Source organism: Oncorhynchus masou, chromosome 24 (assembly GCF_036934945.1).
Source record: "Oncorhynchus masou masou isolate Uvic2021 chromosome 24, UVic_Omas_1.1, whole genome shotgun sequence".
Taxonomy (NCBI): Eukaryota; Metazoa; Chordata; class Actinopteri; order Salmoniformes; family Salmonidae; genus Oncorhynchus; species Oncorhynchus masou.
The window spans coordinates 29,349,203-29,368,128 of NC_088235.1; the positions used below are offsets into that span (position 1 = coordinate 29,349,203).

An 18,926-nucleotide genomic window follows, 5' to 3' on the forward strand; every position below is an offset into this window, starting at 1 on the left:
AGTAGGATAACCTGCAAAATCGGCAGTGTATCAAATACTTATTCTCCCCACTGTATATAAACTTGTAGACAAATACATAAAAAAGATCAACAATAAACATGAAATTACAAAACAACAGAGACAGGGAGAGAAGAGAAAAGAGAGTGAGAGAAGAGAGCGAGATAAGGTGTGTGTGTGTGTAAGTCTGTATGTGTAAGCGAGCATGTAATTGAGTATGTGTGTTCAGATATATTTACAGTTCCCATATTTCTTTTTTTTGGTAACCTGAAGTCCCTGTAGAATTTAGTACAGTCATAACGTTATGGAGCTGTCTCGGAATAGCTGTCCATCTATATAGAGTTTGTCCACAATGATAAAGGCACGCTTACCCTTCTCCCTTTCTTGCCTTTGTACCGGATACAGTCTCATACGACATTAGTTTCTCTCCCTTTGAAATTGGTCATTGGGACCATATTTCGTCCCTTTTAGCTCCCTTCCCCTGCTTTTGAACAGCTCCTTTTGTTGGTAGTGTTCAAATTTTGCGATGATCAGTTTCAAGGCGGATTGCATGAATTCTCTGATCGCGCCCTCTGGATTATTGGATGCGTCCTCGGGAATCCCAGAAAAAAATGACTTTCACGCATGCTACAAGTTTGTATGACTAGTAGCGACTCCATCATCACTCTGTTTTCCCTGAGTAGACAATACATGCTGGAATCGTGGATTTTTACCTTAGCTGTGAGTGCCATATTTTCTCCAAACTCCCCCTCAGCCCTGTTACCTCACACAATTTTTACAGTGTTGCATGGATTCCAGTCAGAGCACGAGCCTCTACTTCAACGGTAAGTAAATCACCCGTGTCTGTAGATGAATCTGTTTTTCTTTTTTTGTCGGGTTAAAGTTATTTTGTGAGGTAGTCAGATCTTTCCATGATGGAGTATGTTGTTCCTCCATAGCGTAAAGCTGTTGGTACTCGTCGATTTCCCTCAGGATCTCCTTAGTATCCAGGTTGGCTCCTTACTGCAAGCAGTTGTTTTACGAAAAGATAACAATGAGCCTTTCCACGACGAAAAAAAGGAACACAAGCTTACAGTCCCAGCCGTAAAGGATAAGCGCGTCGTGGAATCCTTAGCAACAAATCTTTAGTTCTAATTAAAATCGATTGAATTTAAAAAAAATCATATACACAACAAATCGAGTGTAGACAGTTCAATGTTCTGTTGCACGCTCTGATGACATATATCAGTGTGCCTAGCTTGTAGCGTCTTACCCCCCCAAAGAAATTAACTTCAGGTCCTGAATAATAAGCATTATGTTTGGGGCAAATCCAACATAACACGGAGTACCACTCTTTATATTTTCAAGCATGGTGATGGTTGCATCATGTTATGGGTATGCTTGTCATTGGCAAGGACTAGGGAGTATTTTAAGGATACAAATAAACGGAATAGCGCTAAGTACAGGTAAAATCCTAAAGGAAACCCTGGTTCAGTCTGCTTTCCGACAGACACTGGGAGACAGATTCACCTTTCAGCAGGACAACAACCTAAAACAAAATCAACACTGGAATTGTTTACCAAGAAGACATTGCATGTTCCTGAGTGGCCTAGTTACAGTTTTGACTTAAATCTGCTTGAAAATCTATGGATGACAGAAACAGCGGTGTGTCTCACCTGCATTAGCTAAGCCGAGACCCCTCTAGGAACTCTTTCCTCAACCCTTTCCTGTCCTCCTCTTTTTGTTTCATCCCTTCTTCTCTCCTCTCCTCCTCCTATCCCTGCCAGGCTGCTGGCACTCTTCCCTCCAAACTCAATCACACAGCTCCTCCCATAGCCTACCACTGCTAGAAATCTTCACAGCCTCCAGGCTGCCGCTGATCACACAGTTCCCACACGGAGAGCAATGAGAGAGGGGGACAGGATGTGGGAGAGGGACATCTCTAGGGTACTTTCCAAGTTTCCATACAACGTGTTTTTGTGTACATTTATGTAATTATGTAGCCTGAAGCCTACAAATAATAACGTCCCTTTTCACATGGATGACATTAATGGAATGCCCTAACCGCAGGTGGGCTCTAAGAATTGATATCCCCAAATAAATGTTGTTCCTCTAACCATGAAAAACAACCTAGGCTTGCACTGCACAGGGAGAAGTGTTAAACGAACAGAATATTTTCTGAAAGAACCCGATGACTATTCCCTCCATTCTCTCCAAGCTCTAGAAGTTTAGACCCCTGCACCACACCTTTAGTCATGCGTTAACATACCCCACCTTGCTCTGTTGCCAGGTGTGACAGACAGGACAAGACTGACGACCTGCCTTGCCAGACTGTCCAGAGAGTTCCAGTCAATCACACCCTAACAACCCTGGAGCTAGCATGCTTAACATGACAAACCCTGATCTGGGCTGGGCTCCACAACACCCAGGAGCCAGCCAGTCAGACAACTTCTCAGGAGGTTGCAGGTCTAGCTCATCTGTGCTCTGCAGTCCCAACCCAAATTTCACAACAGTCAGAAAAGCTGGAACATGGATCAGTTTCCCAGATCTATCCTGCGGGAGAGGACAGTCATAGCCAGGCCAGCTGCTTTCAATTCAGTGCTGTTGTCTCAGAAATCCATCATCCCCACTGACTTGCCCATCCACATGTCTATCCATCCCAGCCCAGCTCAACCCACCCCAGCCCCCCTCTTAGCGGGGAAGCCCCTCCAAGGCACCCCAGCTCCGGGCTCCCCTGCCACATCTGGGCTTCTTTTACAGCGTGATCTTTCTTTCAACCAGGTAGGATAGTTGTCAGGTTACACCAGAGCATACAGGCACACATGCCAGAATTGCATTTATTCATTTACTTCGTCAGCGTTCCCACAGAAGAAGAAATAAATGTAATGGAAATCTATGTTCTCATTTTATATTTGCGTCTGGCTACGGCAGTGTGATTACAGTTATTTTCCTCCGTTCAATTGGCCTTCAGAGCGGCTGTGAAACTTTAAAGGAAGCTGTGACAGAGGAATAAATACTTCACACAATGGAGAGCCTGGCCATTAACATATAAACACTCCGTTAAAGTTAAACTGCCGCCATGACATGCACGCACACACAGTGACAACACCCACAACAAAAAGCTGATATAAACAAATACTGAGCAAAGAGAGAGATCTTTACCTGACTGTATAGCCATGTCCCTCTTCACTAGAAGGATTAAGTACAAACTCCCTTAAAGTTTAGCGATCCATACTCCAAAGAGAACATCAGGAAAGAGAGGCTGCCGGCAGAGTCGCGTTTCCAAGAACAAGAAAGTTTGATGCCGCCCTTCTCTGTTGCAGGATTTCTACACAAGATCCACAAACACAGCATGCACACCCCACGTCTTCTAAACACTGGCGGCACCCAACCCTAGCCTGCTGTCCCTGTCTGCGAGTGTGTGGACACCCTGACAGAAAGGGTGTGTGTAGGCCTGTGTGTGAGGCAGTAAGATTTTCTATCTTATTGCTCCTTGGATTCAATCCAAGTCCAGCCCTGAGTTCTTAACCTCTTTGGGGCGACTCCTACTTTTTTTTTCTTTAAAAAAGGCAGGCTTGCAGGCAGAATGTGACTCACTGCTGTTGTTGCTCAGGCAGAAAACAAGGGAAAACACTGGTGCTTGCCGATCTGATCTTCATCACAGGTCCCCTTTCGGCCTCTCAAGCATTAACACTTCTCCCCTCCAGTCTCTAACGGTTTTCCTCTCTCCCTATCTCTCCTTCCCTCTACAGAGTTATGCAATTCTGCATATTTTGATTGACTCCTTTTCATTCCCCACTCCTCCTACTCCTCCTCGCCGCCTCCTCTTTCAACCCCCTACGCCTCCAAGTTCTAGATGATCTCAAAAGGCATTATTACACCCTGATTCTCCCACTCTCTCCATTAGGGCTGACCCCATTTAGTCAACTGGTCGTCCGAGTTCTCTTTAGATGAGCAGTCACATTTTAATGGTGCACAAAACACCGGTCTGATTCGCGCCTATTAGCAAAAAAACAAAACAAAAATTCCCACCTTTATTTAGCCAGGTAGGCTAGTTAAGAACAAGTTCTCATTTACAACTGCGCCCTGGCCAAGATAAAGCACAGCAGTTCGACACATACAACACAGAGTTACACATGGAATAAACAAACATACAGTCAATAACACAGTAGAAAAAATTTAAATCTATATACAGTGAGTGCAAATTAGGTAAGATAAGGGAGGTAAGGCAATAAATAGGCCATGGTGGTGAAGTAATTGCAATATAGCAATTAGACACTGGAATGGTAGATGTGTAGAAGATGAATGTGCAAATAGAGATACTGGGGTGCAAAGGAGCAAGATAAATAAATAAATAAATACAATATGGGGATGAGGTAGTTGGATGGGCTATGTACAGGTGCAGTGCTCTGTGAGCTGTTCTGACAGCTGAAGCTTAAAGCTAGTGAGGGAGATATGGGTCTCCAGCTTCAGTGATTTTTGTAGTTCGTTCCAGTCATTGGCAGCAGAGAAGTGGATGGAAAGGCGGCCAAAGTAGGAATTGGCTTTGGGGGTGACCAGTGAGATATACCTGCTGGAGCGTGTGCTACGGGTGGGTTGGTGGTGGTGACCAGTGAGCTGAGCTAAGGTGGGGCTTAACATTGCAGAGACCTGGAGCCAGTTGGTTTGGTGACGAGTATGAAGCGATGGTCAGCCAACAAGAGCGTACAGGTTGCAGTGGTGGGTAATATATGGGGCTTTGGTGACAAAACAGATGGCACTGTGATAGACTGCATCCAGTTTGCTGAGTAGAGTGTTGGAGGCTATATTATAGATGACATCGCCGAAGTCGAGGATCGGTAGGATGGTCAGTTTTACTAGGGTATGTTTGGCAGCATGAGTGAAGGTTGCTTAGTTGTGAAATAGTAAGCCGATTCTAGATTTAATTTTGGATTGGAGATGCTTAATGTGAGTATGAAAGGAGAGTTTACAGTCTAGCCAGACACCTAGGTATTTGTAGTTGTCCACATATTCTAAATCAGAACCGTCCAGAGTATTCATGCTGGACGAGCGGGCAGGTGCAGGGAGGCAACAATGTGGTGGAGGCAGCAGAGATGAGGAAACAGCCCTTGCCTTAACTGCTAAAATGTGCCTGGCTTTAAAAATCATCGATATACAGTGCATTCGGAAACTATTCGGACCCATTCCCATTTTATTACGTTACAAACTTGTTCTAAAATGAATTAAAAACAATTACCTCAATCTACACATAATACAAATTAATGACAAAGCGAAAACAGGTTTTCAGACATTTTAGCAAATTTATAAAACACAAATACGGTGCATTCGGAAAGTATTCATACCCCTGGACTTTTTCCACATTTTGTTAGGTTACAGGTTTATTCTATAATTGATTAAATAAATAAAAATCCTCAATCTACACACAATAACCCATAATGACAAAGCAAAAACAGGTTTTTAGAAATGTTTGCAAATGTATAAAAATAAATCATTTAAAAACGCATTTTATATAAGTATTCAGACCCTTTGCTATGAGACTCAAAATCGATCCGTGAGATGTTTTAACAACTTGATTGGAGTCCACCTGCGGTAAAGTCAATTGATTGACATGGTTTGGAAAGGCACACACCTGTCTATATAAGGTCCCACAGTTGACCGTGCATGTCAGACCAAAAACCAAGCCATGAGGTTGAAGGAATTTCCATAAAGCTCCGAGTTAGGATTGGTTCCAGGCACAGATCTGGGGAAGGGTACCAAAAAATGTCTGCAGCATTGAAGGTCCCCAAGAACACAGTGACCTCCATAATTCTTAAATGGAAGAAGTTTGGAACCACCAAGACTCTTCTTAGAGCTGGCCACCCGGCCAAACTGAGCAATCTGGGGAGAAGGGCCTTGGTCAGGGTGGTGATCAAGAACCCAATGGTCATTTTCACAGAGCTCTAGAGTTCCTCTGTGGAGATGAGAGAACTTTCCAAGAGGCCAACCATTTCTGCAGCACTCCACCAAATCAGGCCTTTATGGTAGAGTGGCCAGACGGAAGCCACTCCTCAGTAAAAAGGCACATGTCAGCCAGGTTGGAGTTTGCCAAAGGGCACCTAAAGGACTCTCAGACCATTAAAAACAAGATTCTCTGGTCTGATGAAACCAAGATTTAACTCTATGGCCTGAATCCCAAGCGTCACATCTGGAGGAAACCTGGCACCATCCCTACGGTGAAGCATGTTGGTGGCAGCATCATGCTGTGGGGATGTTTTTCAGCGGCAGGAACTGGGAGACTAGTCAGGATCGAGGCAAAGGTGAACGGAGCAACGTACAAAGAGATCCTTGATGAAACCCTGCTCCAGAGTGCTCAGGACCTCAGACTGGGGTGAAGGTTCACCTTCCAACAGGACATCAACCCTAAGCACACAGCCAAAACAACGCAGCAGTGGCTTCAGGACAAGTCTCTGAATATCCTTGAGTGGCCCTGCCAGAGCCCGGACTTGAACCCGATCGAACATCTCCGGAGACCTGAAAATAGCTGTCCAGCTCCTCATCCAACCTGACTGAGCTTGAGAGAATCTGCAGAGAAGAATGGGAGAAACTTCCCAAATACAGGTGTGTCAAGCTCGTAGCGTCATACCCAAGAAGACTCGAGGCTGTAATCGCTGCCAAAGGTGCTTCAACAAAGTACTAAGGGTCTGAATACTTATGAAAATGTGATGTTTTTTATATACATTTGTAAAAATGCATTTAAAAAAAACTTTTTGCTTTGTGTGTAGAATGATGGAAAAAATGATTTAATCCATTTTAGAAGAAGGCTGTAATGTAGCAAAATGTGGAACAAATCAAGGGGTCTGAATACTTTTAATACACTGTATATATACAGAAATAAGTTCGAGCGTGCTTCTGTTTCCTGTTTGAGTGTTTGTTTAATGGCCTACTGATTCCGTGAGCAGCAAGCCTCATGCAACGGCAAAATATTGGCTAAAGCAATTTCAGATTCAGCACCCGTTTGTCACACATAATATGCACGCATCTCTCGCTCCTATGCCCTTCTCCTTCTGATTATTATTACAATTATTATTATGATCATCATTATAAAAATAAGTAATGTCGTTATCATTAGTAGGCTTTGTATAAGTAGCCTTGTATAACCACCATCGAGCTGTAGACCTAAGCGTGTGTCCTATTCAGTCTTAACACCATAACTTTAAATATATAAGCTTTTGTATCAATCATTCATTCTTTCATGCAATCACACAGCATATGAGACATTCATGCTCTGAAATGCAATCAAGCATTTTAGTTTTAAAATGAAATAACAGAGGGAACTTTAAAAATGTGTCTAAAACAATAAATAAACTGCAATTCACAAACGCATGCAACTGTTTTTAGTCTGCTGTAATAAAGGCATATATATATGAAATTGTTAGAACAGACTACACTTATTTAGTGTTGTCTACATTGTTCGAAATAGTCCGAAAAAATTATAATATTGTAATCTACAGCAACTGTTTGGCACACACAATACTCACGCAACCCTTTCCCTCCTGAGCAACCAGTAAACATTCGCCCATTTCGAGTTTCTTTTTCACGTCCTCCGCATCCGTTTTGCTGTCACATGTTACTGTGTTCGGAGTTTGTACATAACCAATTTATTGATGTGATTATGATAGGCTATAGGTCAGGCCCTATCGTCACATGTATGCGATGCTTACATGTTTCACGTAAAGAGAGCAAGGGTTGAGGGAATAGATCTTTTCAGTGAGAAAAAAGTAAGAAACTAAATGGCTAAAATGATGTTGCTGCTTCAGCATGGACAGCGCAATAAACACTTGCTGAGCTGTGGTGCCTTTTCGCTGCAGTAGGGAGGAAAGTGAGACAACGTTCGCCAGTCCCACAGGCACTAGCTGTCTTTTTATTTATTTTTATTTTTTAAACATAGGGTGACCATCGGGCTTTTCCGTCATTTGTGTGTCTTAATTATTTCATCAAATCGTGTGCTTAAAGCATCAAACAAGCTCAATGCATATGTAGTTGATTTTATTCAAATATATTCTGTCTATATATGGAAAAATAAGGTTAGACATTTAGACCAATCAAACAACGGACCAGCCCTCCTCTCCATTATTACACCCTGTTCTCCCTACTCTCTGTTATTACACCATTCTCCCCTACTCAGCATTAGTACACCCTGTTCTCCCTACTCCCTGTTATTACACCGTTCTCCCCTACTCTCCATTATTACACCCCGTTCTCCCACTCTCTCCACCAAGTTATAGTACATTAGAAATAGGGATGCAAATGTTGGTACATTTTGCTGCCAACTAACTGACCCTCCTTTTATCGGTCAACAAACAGTTACATTTTCTCATAACAGTAAAATGTGACCAACAGAAAAAACTATCTGTATATAATGACGAGATGCTTATGTTTCCGCCCTAACAATGGGAGTTATCCCAAGGAAAGAAGACAGTTTACGCCCAAAATAAGCCCATAGAAACCTATTGGGATATTTTGGAGCTATTTGCCTCTTCCACTGTATGCATGCATACTAAGACAGGACATTTTTCATTAAGAGCTTAAAAGAAACATGCAACAATAGCAAGCATATCATCTTACAGTGACAAGGCTAAAGCCGATAATAAAGACATTAATAAAGTATTTTTCAAACGTGCCAAAACGCAATTCACGGAAAAACACTGTTCTAAACAAAGCACCTAACGCGAGCAGAAAACAAGCTATCACCTTTCTCCTTCAGGGCCATATCATCAAAAAGAAAAAAGTGTTAAAGTAAAGCAACATTTGCTCTTTTCTTTCAGTCTTTCCTCCTTTGCTTCTCTGACATCTAGGCCCACACACAGTGTGCCGAGTGCTAAGCCCACACAAAACGTAAATATTTACAACAATAAATCTTCCTCAGCTCTCCTCTATAAAGCAAAGTACTACGTTTTTGATTTAAACAGGGAGTCACATTGAGATTAAAAATCTTTTACACAAGAGAGCCTTGTATACTTTACAATAAAAACAGAATAATAAAACACACATACAGTACCAGTCAAAAGAGTGTGCAAAGCTGTCAAGGCAAAGGGTGGCTACTTTGAAGAATCTCAAATATAAAATATATTTAACAGTGATTCCATATTGTTATTTCATTTTGTTGATGTCTTCTCCATTATTCTACAATGTAGATCATAAAATAAAGAAAACCCCTTGAATAGTAGGTGTCTCCAAACTTTTCACTGGTACTGTATATGTGTATAGAACAATGTAATTCAGCACACAATAACAATAGCAATTACATTGAACTACATAGAGGTCCTCAATCAATCATTTAATGCCTAAGTGGCACCAGCACATGTAACTGCAGTGAACCCGGTTCCATAAATTGGGGGCAAAAAAACAAAATGAAGATATTCCCAGATCTGTGGAGACTGAAGGGATTTCTAGTAGAGGAATGGACGATTAATTATGGCCGATTTCAAGTTTTCATAACAATCGGAAATAGGGAATTTTGGACGCTGATTTTGCAGATATTTTTTTTTTTACACCTTTTTAAAATCTATATTTAACTAGGCAAGTCAGTTAAGAACACATTCTTATTTTCAATGACAACACACCATTCCTAGGCTAACTGCCTTGTTCAGGGGCAGAACGACAGATTTTTACCTTGTCAGCGTGCGGGATCCAATCTTGCAACCTTACAGTTAACTCGTCCAACGCTCTAACACTTGCCTCACGAGGAGCCTGCTTGTTCCACGAATGCAGTGAGAAGCCCAGGTAAGTTGCTCGCTAGCATTAAACTTAATCATAATCACTAGTTATAACTACACATGGTTGATGATATTACTAGTTTATCTAGCGTGTCCAGCGTTGCATGTGCTCCAACATGTACCTAACCATAAACATCAATATTTTTTTTAAATCAATACACAGAAGTATATATTTTTAAACCTGCATATTTAGCTAAAAGAAATTCAGGTTAGCAGGCAATATTAACCATTGTGTCACTTCTCTTGCGTTCATTGCACGCAGAGTCAGGGTACATGCAACAGTTTGGGCCGCCTGGCTCATTGCGAACTAATTTGCCAGAATTTTACGTAATTATGACATACATTGAAGGTTGTGCAATGTAACAGGAATATTTGGACTGATGAATGCCACCTGTTAGATAAAATACAGAATAGTTCCGTATTTCACTAAAAGAATGAATGTCTTGTTTTCGAAATGATAGTTTCCGGATCTGACCATATTAGTGACCTAAGGCTCGAAATTTCTGTGTGTTATTATGTTATATGCTCTGCATGGGTAACGGTGCTTTGAGGGTTGCTGTTGTCGTTGTGTTCCTGGTTCGAGCCCAGGTAGGAGCGAGGAGAGGTAAGGAAGCTATACTGTTACACTGGCAATACTAAAGTGCCTATAAGAACATCCAAAGGTATATGAAATACAAATGGTATAGAGAGGAATAGTCCTATAATTCCTATAATAACTTCAACCTAAAACTTCTTACCTGGGAATATTGAAGACTTATGTTAAAAGGAACCACCAGTTTTCATATGTTCTCATGTTCTGAGCAAGGAACTGAAACGTTAGCTTTCTTACATGGCACATATTGCACTTTTACTTTCTTCTCCAACACTTTGTTTTTGCATTATTAAAACCAAATTGAACATGTTTCATTATTTATTTCAGGCCAAATTGATTTTATTGATGTATTATATTAAGTTGAAATAAGTGTTATTACAAATATTATTATTATTATATTTTTTTTAAATCGTCCAATTAAATCGGCAACGCCTTTCTTGTCCTCCAATAATCGGTATCGGCGTCGAAAAATCATAATCGGTCGACTTCTAATCTCTCGTGTTATCCATTCATGAGAACGGGTTTGGTAACTTGTGATTCTTAATTTAATTAATAAAGTTAGATATGAAGGGAGTTTCTGTAAGATTGATTGTAAATACATAAATAGAGAAAGCAGCTCTCTTCTTAAAGACAGAGGTACATCCCACATTTTTATACAGACAACAATGAGTCCTAAAATTGTCCCCTGTGATAAAACGCATTGCTGAATGGTAGACTGTGTCCACGGGTTTCAAAACAGAGGTTGCCATATGCATGTAAACAATATCACCAAAATTCAATACAGGGAGAAGCTTGTTTGAATAATCTCTCACCTATTTTCAATACTGAGGCATGATTTATTTCTATATAAAACAAAAACTATCTTGGATATTAGCTTCTTTGTCAGATGTTCTATATGCGTTACAATGTTTAACTTGTCTTCAATCCAGACACCCAGGTACTTAAATTGAGAAACAAGCTCAATTTGGGCTCAATATATAGAGCAAATATGCAGGTCCTCAGGGTCAACATTTCATTACCTTGAGAACAGCATGAGCTTGGTTTTACACGTGGAATGAGAGATTGCAAAACTCTACTTGGAAGAGAGAGCGCACCAACCTCATAGCTGCCGTGCACAGGGCATCAAGGTTGTGAGACTAGATTGGAGGTTGCATCCCAAATGTTGTGTACTACTTTTGACCAGGACACATAAAGTAAATAAGGTTTCATTGATGTGGTGGGTCATAACTGCCGTTCAGAGAGCAATAAGATGGTAGACTAGATCGATGTAATGGACTGATAGAGGAATGTTAGCAAGGCTGTCTCTTCCACCATGTTGTTAAATAAGAGACTGGGAAGGTCCTGCTACAACATGTCTGTAACTAGCAGCCAGCCAGCATGCCCTGTAGGAAGAGTTATTAGCCCAGGTAGGGATTGCTTAAAACGGGGAGTGGTGCCCTAGGGCTGGGGGGGTAAACTCTAAACCTCAAACTTCTAGCATTGTAATTCACTTTGCAGGGAGGGTCTATCCATCCTGGCCTTCACTAAGACTCCCATCTGGTTCTTAAGCAAATCTTGTTAAGCAAACCTATTGTAACTTAGACCATTTTACTCCCCTTACAATCTGGGGACCTAGTCACAATAACAACAGTAGCAGATAACGAATCAAATGCAGCAACTCCATCATCATAAACACTACCAGTCTCAGTATCAGCAATGAGCTAATCTCCATCTCGCTAAACCCTCTCCTGTGGAGGTGTAAACTGTCCACTGGTACATGGCTGGGAGAGATGTACAGAAACACCTCATACTGAACTTCTGCTTTTCATTAACAGTTTTTTCCCCACTTCAACACTTACAAGTAACTGCCAAAACAAAGGAAAAAAGTCAATTAGGGTTATGACGTATACTGAAAGCAGGTGCATCCATACAGGTATGGTTCAGGAATTAATTAAGCAATTAACATCCTATCATGCTTAGGGTCATGTTGCAAAATGCCCAGTTGCCCATTATTATGGCTACCATGGTTAGAAGAAGAGAACTCAGTGACTTTGAAAGAGGAGTCTCAAAGGTACATAGGGGGTTTAAAGTGTGTGTGTGTCTCAGTCACCAAATCTCAACCCGATTGAAAATCTGGAGAATCTGGAGCAGCGCCTGACATCATTTTCCACCACCACAAAACACCAATTTATGTAATTTCTCATGGAACAATGGTTTCACATCCCTCCAATAGAGTACCAGACACTTGTAGAATCTATTCCAAGGCGCATTGAAGCTGTCATGGCGGCTCGTGATGGCCCAACGCCCTATTTGTTGGCGTTTCCTTTATTTTGGCAGTTAACTGTATATAATCTGTTCCTTTTACATATGCAAATGTACTGGTGTGTTTACATTGAAAAGTGACATTTTCTTTCCCTCACCTCTGAATGGAAATGTAATTAATGGAAATTTAAACAGAAGGGCAGTGCATTGCATAGTTCAACACATAGGGCAGTGAACTAAGGAAAATTAAGGAATAAATTCTGAATTTATTTGATGGTATGCTTGATACGTCTGATAGTTGATGAAAGAAGAGAATTGTATAGGGGAATAGGGAACATTTTCCCTGGGACACCAACTCACCATTCTTCCTGTCCCGCACAGGCATGTCGTTGGAGGCAGGCTGCAGAGTCATCTCCTGAAGCTCATTAGTCACTGCTTCGCTCCGCGGGCTAGGTGCGGAGCCGGGTGCTACAGCAACAACCATGATGCCGGTATTTGGCTCCTTCCCATCCTGTGGCTCCAGCGTTGCCAGGGTGACAGAGAGACCTGTGAGAAATAAAACAGAATTTAAAAGGAGGTTGGTTAGGTTTGTAAATGGTCGTACGCAGAAAATATCATTTCAACGAGGTGGGGAACTCTGGTCCAAGAAACTGCAGGGTATGCAGGCTTTTGTTCCACACCGGCACCAGAATACTTGATTAAGCTTATCAGCTTTTTTTTCACCTTTATTTAACCAGGTAGGCCAGTTGAGAATAAGTTCACATTTACAACTGCGATCTGGCCAAGATAAAGGAAAGCAGTAGAACAAAAACAACACAAACGACAGAGTTACACGTGGAATAAACAAACGTACAGTCAATAACACAATAGAAAAAGTCTAAATACAGTGTGTGCAAATGGCGAGAGGTAAGGAAATAGAGGCAATAGTAGCAAAGTAATTACAACTTAGCAAATGAACACCGGAGTGATAGATGTGCAAGTAGAAATACTGGTGTGCAAAATAGCAAAAAAGTAAATAAAAAGAATATGGGGATGAGGTAGGTAGATTGGATGGGCTATTTACAGCTGCAGCGATCGGTAAGCTGCTCAGATAGCTGATGCTTAAAGTTAGTGAGGGAGATAAGTCTCCAACTTCAGTGATTTTTGCAATTCGTTCCAGTCATTGGCAGCAGAGAACTGGAAGGAAAGGCAGAAAAAGGAGGTGTTGGCATTGGGGATGACCAGTGAAATATACCTGCTGGAGCGTGTGCTACGGGTGGGTGTTGTTATGGTGACCCGTGAGCTGAGATAAGGCGGAGCTTTACCTAGCAAAGACTTATAGATGACCTGGAGCCAGTGGGTCTGGCGACGAATATGTAGCAAGGGCCAGCTGACGAAAGCATACAGGTCACAGTGGTGGGTAGTATAGGTTGACCGATTAATCGGAAGATTTCAAGTTTTCAAAACAATCGAAAATCAGTATTTTTGGACACCGATTTGACCCATTTAAAAAAAAAATATTTACACCATTATTTAATCTTTATTTAACTAGGCAAGCCAGTTAAGAACACATTCTTATTTATTTTCAATGACGGCCTAGGAACGGTGGGTTAACTGCCTTGTTCAGGGGCAGAACGACAGATTTTTACCTTGTCAGCTCGGGTGATTCAATCTTGCAACCTAACAGTAAACTAGTCCAACGCTCTAACCACCTGCTTCTCATTGCACTCCACGAGGAGACCGCCTGTTATGCGAATGCAGAAAGCCAAGGTAAGTTGCTAGCTAGCATTAAACTTATCTTATAAAAAACAAACAATCACTAGTTAAACTAGTAATATTATCAACCATGTGTAGTTATCTAGCATGTCCTGCGTTGCATATAATCGATGCGGTATGTATCGTTGCTTCAATGTATACCTAGCCATAAACATCAATCCCTTTCTTAAAATCAATACACAGAAGTATGAATTTTTAAACCTGCATATTTAGCTAAAAGAAATCCAGGTTAGCAGGCAATATTAACCAGGTGAAATTGTGTCAATTCTCTTGCTTTCATTGCACGCAGTCAGGGTATATGCAACAGTTTGGGCCGCCTAATTTGCCAGAATTGATGTAATTATGACATAACATTGAAGGTTGTGCAATGTAACAGGAATATTTAGACTTATGGATGCCACCTGTTAGATAAAATACGGAACTGTTTTGTATTTCACTGAAAGAATAAAAGTCCTGTTTTCAAGATGATCGTTTCCGGATTTTACTATATTAATGACCGAAGGCTCGTATTTCTGTGTGTTATCATGTTATAACTAAGTCTATGATTTGATAGAGTAGTCTGACTGAGCGATGGTAGGCAGCAGCATGTTCGTAAGCATTCATTCAAACAGCACTTTCATGCGTTTGCCAGCAGCTGTTTATGACTTCAAGCCTATCAACTCCCGAGATTAGGCTCGTGTAACCGATGTGAAATGGCTAGCTAGTTAGCGGGGTGCGTGCTAATAGCGTTTCAAACATCACTCGCTCTGAGACTTGGAGTGGTGGTTCCCCTTGCTCTGCAAGGGCCGCGGCTTTTGTGGAGAGATGGGTAATGCTGCTTCGAGGGTGGTTCGAGCCCAGGTAGGAGGAGTGAGGAGAGGGACGGAAGCTATACTGATACACTGGCAATACTAAAGTGCCTATAATAACATCCAAAGGTATATGAAATACAAATGGCATAGAGAGAAATAGTCCTATAATTCCTATAATAACTACAACCTAAATATTGAATATTGAAGACTCATGTTAAAAGGAAGCACCAGCTTTCATATGTTCTCATGGTCTGAGCAAGGAACTGAAACGTTAGCTTTCTTACATGGCACATATTGCACTTTTACTTTCTTCTCCAACACTTTGTTTTTGCATTATTTAAACAAAATTGAACATGTTAAATTATTTATTTCAGGCTAAATTGATTTTATTGACGTATTATGTATTATATTAAGTGTTCATTCAGTATTTTTGTAATTATCATTATTACAATTTATTTATTTTTAATTTATTTTTTTTAAATCGTCCGATTAATCGGTATCGGCTTTTTTTAGTCCTCCAATAATCGGTATCGGAGTTGAAATATCATAATCGGTCGACCTCTAGTGGGTAGTATATGGGGCTTTGGTGACAAAACGGATGGCACTGTGGTAGACTCCATCCAATTTGTTGAGTAGAGTGTTGGAGGCCATCTTGTAAATTACATCGCCGAAGTCAAGGATCGGTAGGATAGTCAGATGTTTGGCAGCATGAGTGAAGGAGGCTTTGTTGAGAAATAGGAAGCCGATTCAAGATTTAATGTTGGATTGGAGATGCTTAATATGAGTCTGGGAGGAGAATTTACAGTCTAGCCAGACACCTAGGTATTTACAGATGTCCACATTTTCTTAGTCAGAACCGTCCAAACTAGTGATGCTTGTCGGGCGGGTGGGTGTGGGCAGCGATCAGTTAAGGAGCATGCATTTCATTTTACTAGTGTTTAAGAGCAGTTGGAGGCCACGGAAGGAGTGTTGTATGGCGTTGAAGCTCGTCTGGAGGTTTGTTAACACAGTGTCCAAAGAAGGGCCAGATGGATATAGAATGGTGTTGTCTGCGTAGAGGTGGATCGGGGAACCACCCGCAGCAAGAGCAACATCATTGATGTATAGAGAGAAGAGAGTCTGCCCGAGAATTGAACCTTGTGGCACCCCATAGACTGTCAGAGGTCCGGACAACAGGCCCTCCGATTTGACACACTGAACTCTGTCTGAGAAGTAGTTGGTGAACCAGGCGAGGCAGCCATTTGAGAAACCAAGGCTGTTGAGTCTGCCGATAAGAATACGGTGATTGACAGAGTCGAACGCCTTGGCCAGGTCGATGAAGACAGCTGCACAGTACTGTCTTTTATCGATGGCGGTTATGATATCGTTTAGCTTAATATTGGATTTACATTTAGACCACTTAGTTTTGAAGAGGTGTGTATTTAACCTGGGGTAGGACTAAAATCTGTGGCTGTCCAAGACCAAATTTTCCCCACCCTCCCCCATCATGACCAGATCTGTAAAGACTTTGGCGGAGGGTTAGGGTCAATAGGAGAGTAAGCTACATCTATCTGTTACTCAGGGCTGAGAGGTAGAACCCAGAACACTTGTGCAATTCTCAGACACAGAAAGAACACCCAATTTAAGAATGCATGGCTGCAGGCTAAGGATTATAAAGTCAACCATCATGAGGAATTAGCATCTTGCATTTCCCTTGACCTCTGACGCTTGTTGAAGTTATGGTTGACTTCAGTGCAGTCTTTATCATTTAGGGTCGTTCCCCTATTGCAGTGGTTCCCAAACTTTTTATAGTCCCGTACCCCTTCAAACATTCAACCTCTAGCTGTGTACACCCTCTAGCACCAGGGTCAGCACACTCTCAAATGTTTTTATTTTTACATCATTGTAAGCCTGCCCCCCACACACACACACATATATAGAGGCTAAGAATTAGTGTGAGTTTGTCACAACCCGGTTCGTGGAAAGTTACAATGAGCTCTTATAGGACCAGGGCACGAATAATAGTAATCCATAATTTTGTTCTTTATTTAACCAGCTTACATAAAACCTTTTTTGTTAATCGAAAATTGTGAATAACTCACCACAGGTTAATGAAAAGGGTGAGCTGCTTGAAAGGAAGCACATAACTCTGCAATGTTGGGTTGTATTGGAGAGTCTCAGTCTTAAAATCATTATCCACACAGTCTGTACCTGTATTTAGTTTTCCTGCTAGTGAGGGCCGAGAATCCACTCTCACATAGGTACGTGCTTGCAAAGGGCATCAGTGTCTTAACAGCGAGATTTGCAAACACAGGATCCAGAAATCTGGCAGTGGCTTCTGATTAAATAACATTTTCACAGAACCGCTTGTTGCAATTTCGATGAGGCTCTCTTGTTCAGATATCGGTAAGTGGACTGGAGGCAGGGCATGAAAGGGATAACGAATCCAGTTGTTTGTGTCATCCGTTTCAGGAAAGTACCTGCGTAATTGCGCACCCAACACACACACAGGTGATTTGCTATATCAGATTTTACATTGTCCGTAAGCTTGAGTTCATTTGCACACAAAAATATCATACAATGATGAAAAGACGTGTGTGTTGTCATTGTTAATGCAGACAGAGAAGAGCTCTAACTTCTTAATCACAGCCTCAATTTTGTTCCGCACGTTGAATATAGTTGCGGAGAGTCGCAGTAATCCTAGATTCAGATCATTCAGGCGAGAAAAAACCTCACCCAGATAGGCCAGTCGTGTGAGAAACTCATCATCATGTAAGCGGTCAGACAAGTGAAAATGCTCAGTAAAGAAAACTAAGCTCTTCTCTCAATAAGAAAAAAAATGTGTCAATACTTTGCCCCTTGATAACCAGCGCACTTCTGTATGTTGTAAAAGCGTTACATGGTCACTGCCCATATCATTGTATAGTACAGGAAATACACGAGAGTTCAGGAGTCTTGCTTTAACAAAGTTAACCATTTTCACTGTAGTGTCCAAAACGTCTTTCAAGCGGTCAGGCATTCCCTTGGCAGCAAAAGCCTCTCGGTGGATGCTGCAGTGTACACAAGTGGTGTTGGGAGCAACTGCTCGCATGCGCTGTCATGGCTTTTGCGCCATCAGTACAGATACCAACCCATCTTAACCACTAAAGTCCATTTGATGTCACAAAGCTGTCCAGTACTTAAAAAATATCCTCTCCTGTTGTCCTGGTTTCCAATGGTTTGCAGAAGAGGATGTCTTCCTTAATTGACCCCCCATAAACGTAACAGACGTGCCAGGTCCGCCACGTCTGTTGAGTCATCCAGCTGTTACGCATAGAATTCACTGGCATGTATGCGAAGCAGTAATTGTTTCAAAACATCTCCTGCCATGTCACTGATGCGTTGTGAAACAGTGTGTTTGATGAAGAAATTGTCTGTATAGTTTTTTGGACATTTTCCCCCAGCATTGTCCCAGCCATATCCGCGGCAGCAGGAAGAATTAAGTCCTGCACATTAGTATGGGGCTTGCCTGTCCTAGCCACTCAGAAGCTCACCATGTAAGACTATTCTAGCCACTTCTTATTAATGGTATCCGTTGCTTATATACATGTCTTACTACTCGAAAGTCGTCTTAATTCTCGCTCAAAAATATCCTGTGGCTTATTTTTCAAATTGGCATGTTTAGTTTCTAAATGTCTACGCAAGAGTGAAGGTTTCATTGAGTTGTGAGATAGTTCTTTCACACATAAACACACTGTGGTTGAGGGAAGGCACTACTCCCAATGTAAGTGAACCACAAATCAATGTAGTTCGGTGCTTTCCCGGGTAAGGGGGCAGGAGCTCTTTGGCTGCATCAGA

The 18,926-nt window shown here is 41.6% G+C and overlaps 1 protein-coding gene across 6 annotated transcripts in view; it reads right to left on the bottom strand.

Annotated features, from left to right (window-relative positions):
- LOC135512014 (myocardin-related transcription factor A-like) overlaps window positions 1-18,926 on the bottom strand; it is a 68,434-nt gene that overhangs the window by 36,786 nt on the left and 12,722 nt on the right. For 5 of the 6 annotated variants that reach the window (XM_064933594.1, XM_064933591.1, XM_064933592.1 and 2 more), the window contains exon 4: window positions 12,925-13,110. In XM_064933594.1, the coding sequence (XP_064789666.1) occupies window positions 12,925-13,048 (124 nt within the window). In that variant the 5' untranslated portion in view covers window positions 13,049-13,110. Of the gene's footprint in view, window positions 1-3,138; window positions 3,431-12,924; window positions 13,111-18,926 lie in introns of those variants that run through there. The other variant, XM_064933593.1, reaches the window with a different exon arrangement.